This window comes from Canis lupus, chromosome 4, assembly GCF_011100685.1.
Source record: "Canis lupus familiaris isolate Mischka breed German Shepherd chromosome 4, alternate assembly UU_Cfam_GSD_1.0, whole genome shotgun sequence".
NCBI lineage: Eukaryota > Metazoa > Chordata > Mammalia > Carnivora > Canidae > Canis > Canis lupus.
Window position 1 is genome coordinate 51,217,245 of NC_049225.1, and position 16,153 is coordinate 51,233,397.

General features: G+C 40.4%; 1 protein-coding gene, 1 long non-coding RNA gene and 1 other non-coding gene across 4 annotated transcripts; all 3 read left to right on the forward strand.

Moving 5' to 3' along the window:
• The first annotated feature begins 1,648 nt into the window (after positions 1-1,648).
• Positions 1,649-7,521, forward strand: ZBED8 (zinc finger BED-type containing 8). Of its 2 annotated transcripts, none has more exons than XM_038534867.1 (2): positions 1,649-2,059; positions 2,944-7,521. In XM_038534867.1, exon 2 carries the CDS (start codon positions 5,483-5,485, stop codon positions 7,265-7,267), a length of 1,785 nt encoding a protein of 594 aa, XP_038390795.1. In that variant the 5' UTR covers positions 1,649-2,059; positions 2,944-5,482; the 3' UTR covers positions 7,268-7,521. The 2 variants fall into 2 exon arrangements, with proteins under 2 accessions (XP_038390795.1, XP_038390794.1); XM_038534866.1 differs by having other exon boundaries at positions 5,434-7,521.
• A 2,221-nt stretch (positions 7,522-9,742) lies between these two features.
• Positions 9,743-15,313, forward strand: LOC119871637. Its single transcript, XR_005357622.1, has 3 exons — positions 9,743-11,729; positions 12,383-12,511; positions 15,095-15,313. It is a non-coding gene; the product is annotated as an uncharacterized LOC119871637 (long non-coding RNA).
• Positions 14,053-14,159, forward strand: LOC119871670. Its single transcript, XR_005358744.1, has one exon. It is a non-coding gene; the product is annotated as a U6 spliceosomal RNA (small nuclear RNA).
• Positions 15,314-16,153: the final 840 nt, after the last annotated feature.

Here is a 16,153-nt window from a genome sequence, read left to right on the forward strand (position 1 = left end):
CTTTGATTTTTTTTTTTTTTTTTTTTTTTTTTTTTAAGATTTTGTTTATTTGACAGAGCACAAGCAGGGGTAATGGCAGAGGGAGAGGGAGAAGCTGACTCCCTGAGCAGGAAGCCTGACTCGGGGCTGGATTCCCAGGATCCTGAGATCATGACCTAAGTCAAAGACAGATGCTTAATGGACTGAGCCATGCAGGTGCCCCTGAACGTTCGATTTTATTATCTCAATAATAGCTGCCTTTTGAGTGCTAAAGCCATGTAATTTTTATATGTTACTTCTGCAAAAGAACTTCCTGGAGTAATGGATAGTACCCCTATTTTACAATAAGCACATGGACTTAAATCCATGTAGCTTGCTCAAGTCCCGACAGTTAAAAGTGTTAGGGGCACCTGGGTGGCTCAGTGGTTGAGTGTCTCCCTTTGGCTCAGGTCATGATTCTGGGATCCTGGAATGGAGTTCCTATCAGGCTCCTGCTAGGAGACTGCTTCTCCCTCTGCATATGTCTCTGTTTCTGTCTCTTATGAATAAATAAAATCTTAAAAAAAAAAGTGCAGGACATAAAGCCAAGTATCTTTGACTTGTCAAGTCAAATGTCAAGTAAAGCCTACTCCTTTCTCTAGTATTTTAAGACCCCACTTTCTGGGCCAGGAAGACTGGTCTCTTGCAATTTCTTCTGTTGACAGAAACCTTAAGCCTGCCTCAGTCTACAAGGTTCACCCTCAACACCTGAAAATGATGCATCTGTCCCACATTCTTTAATAATACCCCTTTCCCCAACCTTGTGGGATGCTTCTAACAAGACTAACTATACAAAAATGAATAAATTGTTCTTTCATTAAGTTTGTAACAATTCTGAGAGGAAATACCCCCCAAATAGGAAGGACGTCTGTTTGAGTTTCTTTTAGCAATGTTATCTAGTTTCTACTTGGGAATTTTTTCCGTCTAAAATCTAATAATGAGTTTATAAGTTTAAGATCAAGTTAAAACGAATTTTATGTTATTTTTAAAGATTTTATTTATTCATGAGAGACACAGAGACATAGGCAGAGGGAAAAGCAGGCTCCCTGCAGGAGCCTGATGCAGGACTCGATCCCAGGACTCTGGGATCATGACCTGAGCCAATGACAGATGCTCAGCCACTGAGCCACCCAGGTGTCCCTGTTAAAATGAACTTTAAATAAAACTGACGGTCTTTTCTCTCGAATTATGGTTCTGAGGAAATTCATCTACATGCTCTAATTTATGGAAAGGGGTGACCTGCATGGACAAGAAGACACAAGCTCTAGAAGTTCATCTCCACTGCGAGTATCTCCGTGGAGCTTACAGCCTGTCGCGCTTGCCGCAATGTTTAATTGGGGAGTACAATGAGCTTCCTAACTCTTTACTCCTTGATCACACATAGAAAACGCTAATTATTGGGTGTTACAAAATCGACTTCAGTGCTCTGAAGAACGACGTGGACTCTCCATTCCTTAGATTCTACGACTCATCCTCTCTGGCAGACACACAAAAGAATCCCCGCTCCACGTATACAAAAAAAAAAAAAAAAAAAAAAGGGAGCGGACCACCGCGCATGCGCATGCTCCTCACTCCAGCCGGCGGAGCCCTCCACCGGCGGCTAATGCGCCTGCGCGCGGGGAGACTCCTCGGCCGGGCGGCGGGCGGGAAGCCACGCGGAGGACCCGGATGGAACCCCGGGGCGGCCGGCTGGAGGCCGCTGCGGACTCTTCCGTCTCCCCGCGCCCCGCAGGTTCCTGCTGGGGGCCCGGAGCCGAGCAGCCGGCGCCCGGCGGCTGTACCCCAGCCTGAGCGGAGAGCGACCTGCAGCCGGAGAGCGGCGCCCGAAGGAGGCCTGAGCATCCCTTGGGCCTGCGCCCGGGCCCGGAGACGGGCGGGTGCGGAGCGAGCGGAGTCTTCTTTCCTCGCCGCCGGCGCCCGCAGCTCGCGCCGCTGCCCTAACGCGCCGTCCTTAATAATACACCAACAGTGCCTACCAGTTACGAGCTGCATGGTCTGCACATGCATGCTTAATAATTAAAGCTCCCAACAACCCTGTAAGGTAGGTACTATTGTCATCCCACTCGAGGAATCGAGGCTCGGAAGGGACCGGCCTCCGGGTGACAAAGCCAGGCTGCCCGGCGTCTGCCGCCCGAGCCTTTGCTCGGCTGCTGTATCCCCGGCCCTTTCCTTCTGGCTGTCGCCTCTGCCAAGTGTCCTCGCGAAATCCCGACCCCGGACACCGCGCCCCCTCGGACCGGAGGAGGCAGTGCCGAGACAGAAGAGGAATTGTGTTTGGCTCGGAGTCGTAGGTTTACAGCTGCACTGGGCTGTTGTCACTGCAGAGATACAGGTTTTAGCCTTTCCCAGAGATTTCTGTTCTGTGAATGCTCACTTCTAACGGGTTTCTCTCACAGTCGTGATACTTTTTCATAGCTACCCTTATACCCCGTAAACTTGCAAAAAAAAAAACAAAAACATTTTACTGGTTTGTATCACATCTTTCACTCTGCATCTTAAGATATCTCAAACTCTCAAAAGAATCATTCTGAAAACGAATCATGTCTAAAGATAATGCGTTTTGCTGACTACGATAACTTTACTGTTTATTACGGAAAATTCCCCTACATAACATAAAATATAGTGAGAATGATGCAATGTTGTGTGCCCATCATTCAGCTTCAGCAATTACCAACTCAAGGCCCATCTAAGGTCTTCTGTCTCCACCCCACTGGTGTGTGTGTGTGTGTGTGTGTGTGTGTGTGTGTGCACGCGCGCTGACGACAGTCTTTCAAAGGAAATCCCAGACGTGTTTTCATTCTCACCTTGTAAGCAGCAAAGTCTGTATCTCTAATAAATGAGTACCCTTTTTCACACAAGCATACCATTAATCACACCTGTTTAAATTAAGTTTTTTCTCTTTTTCCTCCCCATTTTTTTAAGCAGGCTCCACCCTGGGTGTGGAGCCCAACGTGGGGCTCAAACTCAGGACCCTGAGATCAAGACCTGAGCTGAGATCAAGAGTCGGATGCTTAACCAACTGAACCACCCAGGCGCCCCAGTTAACAATAATATGTTGATGCTTTTTTAGTGTTTCCATATTTTAGGATATTGTGATTACTAAATAACACAGAGGAGCAAATGAAAATTGTAAAGTTCTAAAACACAGTAAATTCCTCTTTGAGAATCTTGAAAATTCTTGCTACCTATTCTCCTTTTTTGAGGAGGATGAGGACTACTACTACAAATGACTTTTTCTAAAAATCTTTTGTCAAAACAGGTAAATTTTCAATCAAAACATACCTGAGTGGCATAGTCAGGGTGGGTTGGAATGGACCCTTAACTAGTCTATTACTATAATAATTTCTAATGAGACTGAGCAAAGCTTTTTCATTCACTTCTACTCCTCCCCAAAACATACATAGTAAATATACATAAGAGAGTATAGAAAAATAAGCATTTTTATGCTGATGTTATAATTTTATTATCAGTTAGGAGAGATCCTAAACATAGTTGACCCTATCATCATCACTTGACAAAAGAAAGCTTAGGATCAACTTTTAAACTTCAAATCATCTTCCAAATTTTAACTGACTCATAACAAGTAGCCATGTGGCTTGCCAACTTATTAGTTTACATAGAAGTTCATTTTATAGCTAGTTAATTGGGCAGAACTACTAAAAAGTTAGCGTTTTAATTAATATTCTTGCCTTACTTATTGTGAGGTATTTTTTTATGGCCAAAGTGGGCATTTGGATTTAAATGTGTCCCTGTTTTATTTCCACCACATTCTGTAGAATAGAACTTTGGAAACTTAGGGGATCATTTGTTTATCTGGGAGATAGAACTATCTTCTAAGGTATATTTGAGCCTACCTGTGGGTTATACCTTTGCTCATTGCTAAGGAGAAAGAAAAAAAGCATGGCATTCTTCCTTAGGTCCCTGAACTTTCTTAGGAGGTTGTTATCAACTCAGAAACTTAAATGCCTATTAAAGCATTTAGACTATTTACTTAGCAACCTAGCCTATCCATAATCTAGTGGATGGCCTGAAGGATATGTTTTCATTTCTCTAAATCTAACTACTCACGAGGATATGTATTAGAATCACCTGGACAAGATTTAGAGTCTTTTTTTTTTTTTTTTACGGTAATCTATGTGCCCAACATAGGGCTTAAACTCATGACCCAAGATCAAGAGTCCCCTACTGTACTGACTAAGCCGGCCAGGTGCCCCAAGATTTAAGAGTCTTTTGTTCTCCTATGGAGAACATGATTTATTAGTTCTAAGGAAGGGAGATGTATAATTTCAGAGGAGTTCCCAGTGATTGTGATGAGCATCTCTTATTAAAGATTACTATCTTAGTTACCATGCATAAGAATTATCTAAAATGCTTATGTAGAGTACAGATTCTGAGCCCCTACTGTAGAGCTAGGGAATCAGAATCTCTGGAAGTGGGGACCATGAATCTGCATTTTAGCAAAAGATTTTACTGATTCCTCCATTTGCTAAGCCAGGAACCATTACCTTCTAATTCCTGTCCTCAGATTAAAACAAATCTTAATCTTAGGAACATTGCTTATTTTCATTCCATAGTTTCGGCTTTTTCTTGGACTGCTTTTACTGAGGGGTAGTTATATGAAAAAGCATCATGAAATTCCTATTGTAACTAAGGGTGTCCTTCTGTGAGAGAGGTTTTTCTGAAGTTTCAGTGACAAGAATAGTTGTGTTTCTCCTGAGCAATTTGTTTTGCTTTTCTGTATAGACAGTATGACTCAGAGACTGGTAGTGTGTTACACTCTAGCAGCAGGGAAGATCTGAGTCAAATTTGTATCCTACTTCTGTTTCAAAGGTGACTTAATCAGACTCATTCGAAATTCTCTACTTAGGTTGGAGTGAAAGCCACTCAAGGATCACATAGTTTTACAGACCTGTTTAATCCTTAACTATCAAAAAGAACTAGCCACTATGTCAAAATGTGTCCTTCCTTATTTAGTGAATTACTCCATTCTCTATTCACTTGTTCATAACTGTCTGTGTATGTACATCCCTGGCAGAGAATGATGGAAGGAGGGGGTGGTAGTGAGATGCCCTTTTAGGGGATACAAAATGTACCAGATTTGTTTGGAACATACATCACTGAAAGCAAATTAAGCCCTAACTGCAGTTCACCAGTAAAGGATTTACAGCTATTTACAACTTGCATAAGTCCAAATCTCCCATATGTAGCTTACTGGTAAGTCATTTATTCTAGGACATTAGCTGTGAGTTTGATAGCTTTAAGTTGGACTGTCATACTATCATGGTTTACTCTGAACTGACATGTTACAGGATATTTCTTGACATGTACAAATGACAGGATGGCGTGTGATGTGGCTTTGTTTTAATTCGGTTAGCCACTGATTTTTAATGTGTGGGTTATATTTTACTCCCAAAGCAAAATTCTGCAGCACCTCTGGAATACTACCTGAGAATTTTGGGGTACCATGTCGAAGAAACGCAAATGGGATGATGACTATGTTCGTTACTGGTTCACCTGTACAACAGAGGTTGATGGAACTCAGCGCCCACAGTGTGTTTTGTGTAACTCAGTATTTTCAAATGCTGACCTCAGACCATCAAAATTGTCTGATCATTTTAACAGACAGCATGGTGGTATAGGTGGGCATGATCTCAATAGCCTGAAGCATATGCCAACACCATCTGATCAGAGTGAAACCTTGAAAGCACTTGGAGTTGCATCTCACGAGGATGCCTTATTACAAGCATCATATCAGTTTGCGTATTTATGTGCCAAGGAGAAGAATCCTCATACAATAGCTGAAAAATTAGTGAAACCTTGTGCATTGGAAATAGCACAGATAGTTTTGGGACCAGATGCACAAAAGAAGCTTCAGCAGGTACCCTTATCAGATGATGTGATCCATTCTAGAATTGATGAAATGAGCCAGGATATCTTACAGCAAGTTCTAGAAGATATCAAAGCCAGTCCTCTTAAAGTGGGTGTTCAACTTGCTGAGACAATGGACATGGGTGACTGCAGTCAGCTAATGGCATTTGTACGATACATAAAAGAAAGAGAGATCGTAGAAGAATTTCTGTTCTGTGAACCATTGCAGTTAACAATGAAAGGAAAAGATGTGTTCAGTCTCTTCAGAGACTTCTTTTTGAAGCATAAGATAGCACTTGATGTATGTGGCTCTGTTTGTACTGACGGTGCTTCTTCTATGCTAGGAGAAAATTCAGAATTTGTTGCCTGTGTCAAAAAAGAGGCACCTCATATCGTGATCACACATTGTTTGTTGAATCCTCATGAACTTGTGACAAAGACTTTGCCTACAAAACTGAGAGATGCTCTGTTTACCGTGGTGAGAGTAATAAATTTTATCAAAGGACGAGCTCCAAATCATCGCCTCTTCCAGGCTTTTTTTGAAGAAATTGGAATCGAGTATAGTGTCCTCCTTTTCCATACTGAAATGAGGTGGCTTTCCCGAGGTCAAATACTTACCCATATTTTTGAAATGTATGAAGAAATAAATCAGTTTCTTCACCACCAAAGCAGTAATTTAGTTGATGGCTTTGAAAATAAAGAGTTTAAAGTTCACTTAGCATACCTTGCAGATTTATTCAAACACCTGAATGAGCTTAGTGCATCAATGCAAAGGACTGGGATGAATACAGTATCAGCTAGAGAAAAGTTATCAGCTTTTGTTAGGAAGTTTCCATTCTGGCTAAAGCGAATTGAGAAAAGAAATTTTACCAACTTTCCTTTTCTTGAAGAAATCATTATTTCAGATAATGAAGCAGCAAGCATTGCAGCTGAAATAACACTGCATCTGCAACAGCTGAGCAACTTCTTTCATGGATATTTTTCTATTGGAGATCTTACTGAGGCAAGTAAATGGATACTGGATCCGTTTCTTTTTAATCTGGACTTTGTCGATGATGGTTATTTGATGAAAAATGATCTGGCTGAATTACGAGCTAGTGGCCAAATTCTAATGGAATTTGAGACAATGAAGCTTGAGGATTTCTGGTGTGCTCAGTTCACAGTGTTCCCAAGCCTGGCAAAGACAGCTCTAGAAATTCTTATACCATTTGCAACTACGTACCTTTGTGAGTTGGGATTTTCATCACTTTTACATTTTAAAACAAAGTCCAGAAGCTGCTTTAATATGAGTGATGACATCCGTGTGGCTATTTCAAAAAAAGTTCCTCGTTTCTCAGACATCATTGAACAGAAGCTACAGCTACAGCAGAAGTCACTGTGAGCTGATACATTTTTAATGTATAATTTTAAATATATTCTTAATTTCATTGTTAAAACTAAGCTATAATTCTGTCTTTTTATATTTATGGTATATCAAATCCCATGAAAAAGTTTAGCATGTTTAATTTTTAATTTTCATCTGAGTCATGTAAGATATACTTTTAAATATATTCTTTGGAGTTAGTCTTCCAATGTCCATTCCTCTAGCTCCCATGCTCTAAATACCATGATATTAATAAATATCCTAATATCCTATTAGTCACTCTTTGTCTTCTTTTAAATTATAGCAGGACTCAAAAGTCATTGAGACTGCTAAAAAGAGGATCCCAGAGCCTCACCCTAAAGATTCTGATTTAGCATATCTGGGCTAAGCTCAAGGGCCTTCCTTCTTAACCAGCTTCCAGATGGTTTTGATGGATTCTTTGGGCCGCTGGCCTCATCTTACTTTCCCTTTCCCCCAATTCTCTCACTTATTTTACATCTTAACATATGTGTATTTTCCTAACATAGTTTAAAACTTTTGAACAGACCAGAATATAAGTAATAAATAAATTGATGTGAAATCACTGTAGTAATTCAGGGCCATCAGAAAATTTCCTGTGGGAATTTAAATTAATATACTTTTTCTGGATAATAATTTGGCAAAACATTTTTAAATTTTAATAAATTTACATTTTTATTTCAAAACTTTAGTCTTATCAAAATAGTTTAGCATCATTTTTCATGCTAAAAAATGAGTCCAATAATGAAAAGCCACAGTCCCTTTCCTGTCCAATTACTTAACCATTTCCACTTTAACATTTTGTGGATCCACCCTTATCTCTAAGACATATGTTTATACCAAACATGTATGCCAGTTTTGTGTTTTATTATTTTTTTTTATTAAGTAAATTCTACCCTCAACGTGAGGCTGAAACTTACAACCCTGAGACCAAGAGTTGTAGGCTCTACCAATTGATCTAGCCAGGCACCCCCACTTATGCCAGTTTTTATTTATCAGTTTTAAAAGTTATATATATATTGACTCCTCTAGATAGTAGGTAATTATGGAATTTATAAAATGTTTATCTCCTATTATTCCCAATTTTTTATTGTAATATTGATTTTAGTTCCTTTATTGATTATTTGTAGCCCTTAGATTGGGGAATTTTTCCTCTAGCAGTTCACCCCTGGAAAGAATGAGGGATGTCCACAAAGTTTTATTTGTGAGGCATGTAATTAAAGCATTTTTATAATGGCGAAACACTGGGAAAAAAAAAAAAACTGAAGGGGAACAGAATCTAACAGAGGCCACCTGAGTATGGCAAATTGAAGTTTGTGTTTTCTACACAAAACTCAACTTGATCACCATGATCAGAATACTTCTATCAATAAACATAAGCACATGTCTTTCATCTAAAACTGTAGTTACCAAATATAAGTCCTATTTTTTCCTAATCTAACATCAGAAGCAGTGGGAATAATTTCCAAAACTAATACAGGAATAAATCTGGAAGAGTGTATAAAGTTTCATGATACATGAGTGTATATAAAGATAGGAAGGAAGAAGGATGGGAGCAAGTACATGTATGACACATGGAAGCTAACAATACAAAGAGCAGGACTATGGTGCAATGCCAGAAGCAAATGACCTTTGATGACCAGTCTTTCATTAAATCCACTAGAATTCTCTCTTAAATTCATTCATTTCTGCTATGAAAGAAAAACCCAAAGGATATTTTAAAGGGAATAGCTGAATGTTTAATTTATTTTCAAATTCTACTACAGTTTATTTTCCCTTGGTCAAATTAAAGAGACTGCAGTGTCTGCTAAAATGAAGAAGAAACTTAGATTTTTTTTTCTTAGTTTAAAAAAGTTTCCCACAATGGTACATATATTGGCCTTTATGGGTCACATGTTGGTTTCTTTTTCTCCCAAGAAAGATAATTATCTTATATTTTTACTATATAATTAAGGTCATTGGTCAATTGCAAAAAAGAATGAGGATAAAGACATAATTTTTATAACCAGCAGATGTCACTCTCTGTGCATGATTGATTGAAAGTAAATTTAACTGCATCACAGATTTTGCCAAATACCTGATTTAAAACGTCTCTAGAAAAAGTATTCGTAGCTCAAATTAAAAATGCCCCACCTGAGGGGTGCCTAAGTGGCTCAGTCAGTTGAGTGACAGGCTCTGGATTTTGGCTTAGATCATGATCTTGGGGTCCTTGGATCAAACCCCACATGGGGCTCAATTCAGCAGGGACGGAATATGTTTGAGAATTCTCTCTCCTTCTCCCTCTGCCTCTAGCCCTCTCCCTGCTTGCATTCTCTCTTTCTTTCTAAAATAAATCTTCTTCTTCTTCTTCTTTTTTTTTTTTTTTTAATGCCCCACCTGAGCCTCTGCTGGCTCAAAATTGGCAGACAACTATGGTGGAGCACTGAGAAAAGAAAGTGGGAAAGAAAAATATAAATTGTTTTTTCTCTAAAACTGACTTGACCATGTGGATCTTCAACATCTCAGCTACTTTTCTAAACCATCAAAGGCTACTTGAAGTGGATAGATAGGTCAGCACAGTTTTTGCTATTCCATGACAGTTAATAAGGCTGACAGAAGTACCAAAGGCAAAGCCATACCCAGATGCATTTTTTCCAGTGAGAGTAAATTGCTGTCCCTTCTGTGATAGAGGGGATCTAACGTAAGTAACCTGCCACTAAGTGCCCATATCAGGGCTCAGTGTTGGTCTCTAGTCTTTGCTGTTGGCAGGTCAGGCACTCAGTAGGTCAGTCTTGGTGAGGGGAAGTCCATCTTGCTGAGTCATTATATAAGCCTCCCTCCTTGCCAGCATGGCCACTCTTGTACATGGGCCCACTGAGCAGTCATTAGGATGACTGGAAAAAGAGGCTAATTACTACAAAGTACGTCATCTTGTCCTGATTATTGAGAGCCTCTCTGTCTTAATTCAGGTTCAGCAAGGCCTTTGAGAAGTCCTCAAGCCAAGGCCAGCCACCACAAGAGACCCATGTATACTTTAGTATTCCTGCTATTCTCATTTGCTGGAAACAGCCCATGGGAAGTGTGACCTAGCACAGGTGTGGTGATAAATTTCAGAGTGCAACAGCTGGGGCACATGGTTAATTATGTTCCGTGTAGTTGCATGTCTACAAGGTACATTCTAATGGATGTACTGTGTCCTTTTGGTGAACGTTCGCCTAAAGCACAATAATCTTCAATTCTCTGCCTATTCTGAGAGGTCCATCTATAGCCTCCTCCCACCCCCAGACCCGGTCACGTGTCTTAGAAATCTGTTTTTCCCAAGTCCGGAAGTCATCAAACCATTAGTTACTGCCCTTGAATACTAGCATTTAGATCCATACTTGTGGATAGTGCTAGTTCAGAAATAGCAGACAACCACTTGTACTGCTCAGGATTCTCCTTAGGAAGATTTCCCTTTCATTAAGATCTTTCAAAGACGTACTTGACTGAGGTTGTAATGTTGCAGCAGATTTTGCGGCTCCCAGCTGGTACTAACTGGTACTATTAGGCAAAATAAACTGTAAACCAGATCTAAATTTCTTGTTAGTCAGCTGGTCATAAGTAACTTCTCGTGCAGCCAAAGTTAAAGACTGAGAAAAAGGAAGCCTTGTAATGGGAGTAGGTGTCAAAGGAATTGAATCACCTACTCAGGCAACTTGCTTTTGTGTTCTACACCTGCTTGATCTCTCTCCCTCGTATACCACTTCCATTTGATGATAGGCTGCTGCTGTGCACATTCTAGTTTATGACTTACTGAATCACACAGCACCCAGTGCCATAGAGCTCTTTCTCAAAAGGAAAATCAGTTATCTTCAAAAGAGGGTATGGATTTGCTCCCAAGCCCTAGAGGTATATGCTTTGATCCTCCTATTGGCATTTGCCAAAGGCTCCATACAGAATCCTTAGTTGCCACATTTAATGTCTTCAAATCGTTGGTCTTAAATTTCAAGTGGCAGAGTAGCTGGCCCTACACTATGGACTTGCTACAGAGCCTTTTCCACTCCACTCAAAACTGGCAGTGTTATGGCAAATGAGTCAGAGCGATACACTCAAATGTGGTACGTGTTGCCTCCAAAAGCCAAAAAGACGCACCAAGCATCAAGCCTCTATTGCAGTGGTAGGTGATACAAGGTACAGCAACTTATATTTCACCTGGAAAGAACTATTGCAGCATGCTCCAGGCCATTAGCACATCAGAAATTTCGTCAAGGTGCATGAGTCCCTGGATTTTTATTGGGTTTATCTTCCACTCTCTGATCTCACATGCCTTTTACTAAAGCATCTGAAGTGCTGGCTACTATCTTCATATCAGATCCAATCTGCACGTCATCAGTGAAGTGGACCAGGGTGATGTACTGTGAAATGTCAAGATGATCACAATCTCTGCAGATTATACTATGACAGCCCTACTGGAAGACTATAAAGGTGGTCTCAGCTCTGCAAGGTAAAAATGGGCTGCTTCTAGTGGTCATTGCAAATTGTAATAGAGAGAGAGGTTAAAAGCATTTGTCAGATCACTAATGGTACATGAAGTGCCAAGGGTTATGTTGATTTTCTCTTATAAAGATAGCACATCTGGAATAGCAGCTGGAATTGGAGTCATCACCTGTTTAAGTTTACAGTAATCTGTAGTAATTCTAAGATCCATCCACCTTTGGCACAGGACAAACAGGTAAATTTAAGTTGAGATGTGACAGATACCAAGCCTAGGATGGTGGCCCTACTCTGCAATTTCCTCTAGGGATGTGCTATTGCTCCTGGCTCCGTAAAGAGGGGACCATCTAGAGACTTCTACTTGGCCCTTTTTACAACAAGAATCGCGGATCAGTGAGGAAATTTGGTTCTGTCAAGAATTAAGTATGTCTAATGCAATTACACATTCAAGAACTAGAGATATAACCCTGGGTTTACAGACCTACAAGGCTCTCTGTAATTTTAACTTGGGCCAATATTCCATTCATTACCTGACCACCATTAGCCCCCACTTTAACTGGTGGACCACAGTAGTGTTTTAGGGTCCCAGAAATTAAATTACTGCCAGTCAGGTCCAGTGCTTATTAACCCTAAAAGATCTGAGGTTTTTTTTTTTTTTTGCAGGATACAGTCACCCTTTTAAAGACTGCAGGCCTCTGGGGAAGTGTTGAAAGAAGGTTTATAGAATATACTGTGGCTGTGTCATGGAGTCCTTAAGAGAACTCAGCATGTCCTTCAGTCAAGGGGCTCTAGGTATGATAGCTGGCTTAGGTCTGGAAACTGGAGAAGAGGCTATGACTCTTTCTGTGGTAACTTTAGTCAGACTTCTGATAACCAGACCTAGAGTTTTTCCTATTGTGTAGATCAAGTAATATTTAGTAGATTTACCATCTATTTCATTCCTAGATTCACTGTACCAACAAGCTACTGTATTAGAATTTTCCAAAGAAACAGAACCAATAGCATTTGTGTGTATATGTACACAGGAAGAGATTTATTATAAGAAACTGGCTCTCATAATTATGGAAGTTTGGCAAATCCGAAATCTGCAGAGTAGGCCAGACAGGCAGGAAAGCAGATCCAGTCTGAAGACAGTCTGCTGGAGATTCCTCTCTTGCTTGGGAAACTTAGTCTTTTTATTCTATTCAGGCCGTCAGCTAATTGGATGAGGCCCACTCACATTTTGAAGAGCAGTCAGCTTTACTCAAAGTCCACCAATTTGAATGTTAATCTCATCCAAAAATACCATTGCAGAAACACCCAGAATAATGTTTACCTAAATATCTGGACACCCATTGACCCAGCCTAACTGACACATAAACGTAATCATCAACAGCTACTATCAATGATGCCTCGGGGTCAAAACATTTTGATGACCATTTTGTCCCTGCTGTGTATTATGTTAAACACATCCCCCTTATTTCTAGTGACTAAACACTACCACTTGGCCTCTACGGCTCTAGGATCCCTTCAATCCAGATGAAATTAATGAACAGTATTAAACTGGTGACAACATCTTCTACCATCATACTGACTAAAAGAGAACCACCACAATATTTCAGAATATTGATGATCTCCTCAATGTCTCGCTCCATACCTTAGTGACGGAGTATCTACTGGGTCCTCTTGAACCACGTAGTAGTGGGCAGTAGTGGGTGAGGGAAGTTTGAAAGTCACATATAATATGTTCATTCCAACATTTCCCTCTCCCTAAATCTTTTAATTCCTTTCTTTACATTATGACAGAGAAATTCTGGGATCTCAAACTCATTATTATATGTAGGTCACTGTTGTGTCCAAATAAACATTCTTAATACAGGTTAACACATCAAAGAGAGAATCCCTGATAAGTACATCCATATCAGTAAATTTGGCCTTTCATATTCTGCCTTCTTTGGTCTAGTGTTCTTAGATTCCCATTCCACACATATTTACCAGTTTTCTGCCTATGTAAATTAGAAAAATCTGGCAGTTATTTTGGATCATAAAATCTTCCTTTCAGGATCAGACTCTGAACTTGTTTCCTTGTAATATGCTGTATCTGCCCCTAGTTTTGGGTCTAGTTATGGGTCTAGTGGCAACAAGGGGTAGTAGAGTAGATGTTGAAGAGTAAGTAAAGGTGTGTCCTTGAAAGGCATCTGCTTCAGGTGAGGTTAATGCAAGGATTTCAAGCACGGGAAGCCTAATCTCAGTCATGGAGAGTGAAGGCAAGGAAGGCTCAAAGTGACTTAGGGGTAAGATTTTCAGCTTCATCCAACCCCATGCCAATGTCTTCATTCCAAGTCTTAGAATTAGTACTCACTTCGGCAGCACATATACTAAAATTGGAGCGATACGGAGAAGATTAGCATGACCCCTGTGCAAGGATGACACGCAAATCCAAGTCTTAGAATTAGACACTGTCCCAATCCTCATCCCAACTTGCACTGAGAGACATAGTCTATGAATCCAATTTACATTTAAATTCTGCAACCCTCACCATTAAATCCTGGGTCTGAATTTGCAGCTACAAGAGATTTGAGATACTTTCAGGACTGCCATAGAATTCCCCTAATCAGGACTTGAGCTAAGACTTTACAGAGCTGAGTGTGACATTTTCCTTCTGTAAGCACTCCAGTGCTCTCAGAGGAAGGCATACCCCCCGCCCCACAGTCCTCCTAGTCATCATTATTCCCAGCAGCCATTTGATCTCCCGAGGCATCTGTTTCAAGGAAGCTCTTCATCACAATAATCTACAGCCAGTAATTTGATTAATCACTGCCACTCCGTGCCATTGGTTACCAGCATCCTATTTTCATGACAAGATGTTCAATAGTGCATTCAGGTCTAGAGACAAATCCAAATACCTGAAAAAAATTCCATCTCTGAGGGTCTGTTTCCTGAGATTTCTGGTACCAATTTCTGTATCAGTCAAGATTCAGTCAGGAGACACAAACTCTACCAATTACTTTCACAGACAGAATTTAATATAAAGAATTGTTCATCAGGAATTAGAAGACTAGAAAGGCAAAATGAATAATGTAGTAAATGCAGAAAGCAGTTACATAATGGCTCAGAGAAAGGGTCCCATGGAGCTGGGACAGAGAAGGCTTCTGCGGGCTGATAGCGGTGTGTCTGAAGAAGCAAATGAGGCTGGTTCTGAGATTGTGGAAAAAATGCAAACTTGAACCACCGGCTCCGGAAGGAAATAATTCTATCATTGCCAGGGTGAGGAACTGTTGTCGGAGTGACACAGGACAGTGACAGGAAGCAAAAGAGAAAGGAGCAAGTTCCTTGCGACTCTGGACTTCCAGTCTCTCTCTCTCTCTCTCTCTCTCTCTCTCTCTCTCTCTTTAGTGCCCCCTATTGGCTGACTAACAGAAGATCAGCTGGCAAAGGAGAATGATTTGCAAAGTCCCAGCCTTGACACGGAGCCAAGTTCAAAGCTAAGAGACCTTATAGCTTAATAACCCTGGAGGGGGACCCCTGGCTGGCTCAGCCGTTTAGTGCCTGCCTTCGGCCCAAGGTGTGATCCTGGAGTCCCTGGATCGAGTCCCTGGATCGAGTCCCTGGATCGAGTCCCGGGATCGAGTCCCACATGGGGCTCCCTGCATGGAGCCTGCTTCTCCCTCTGCCTGTGTCTCTGCCTCTCTCTGTGTCTCTCACGAATAAATTAAAAACAAAAAACAAAACAACAGTGTGTATGTTCTGAGCCATTCCAAAGTGAGTTCCCAACATCATGTTTCTTTGCCCCTGCATACTTGAGCATACTCTCAACAATAACTCCCTAATACTGTCTAATACTCAAATCATATTCAAAGCTCCTCCAATTGCTCCCAATATCTTTTTAATTCTTTGAAACACCTTTTAATTTTTTTATGACGTTAACATTTTGAAGGCTGCCCCACTCTCTGAGTTGGTTGTTTTCTCTTATATGATTTAACTAGTTTCTCTGTTTTCTATTTTCTGCTAACCAGAGGTTAGGTGTGTGTACATGTAACTTTTTCTTCACAAGCAGTAGCACATATAATAACTTTATTATAGCAATCATAAATTAACTGGATGAGACATGTAGAGATAAGTGTCTTCTGAGTGTTATTTAAAAGAAACCTGTAGAAGCCTTTTGAAATACAAGATTTAGAGAAATTATTCTCCACTGCATAACAGCTGATAGATAAAAAATTTCTTTCTAGCCACTAGCTAAATTTCATGTATGCAGTCTAATCATGCATCGTTTCCTCAAGCTGGGATTTCTGCTTTTCTTTCTATCCAAAAGGAAGGGATAGACTCTTTATTTCTCAAAGTCCCTCCCCAAATTATGCTGGCAAAATGTGACAAGGCCTTGGTTTCTTTTTCTTTCTTTCTTTCTTTCTTTCTTTCTTTCTTTCTTTCTTTCTTTCTTTCTCTCTCTCTCTC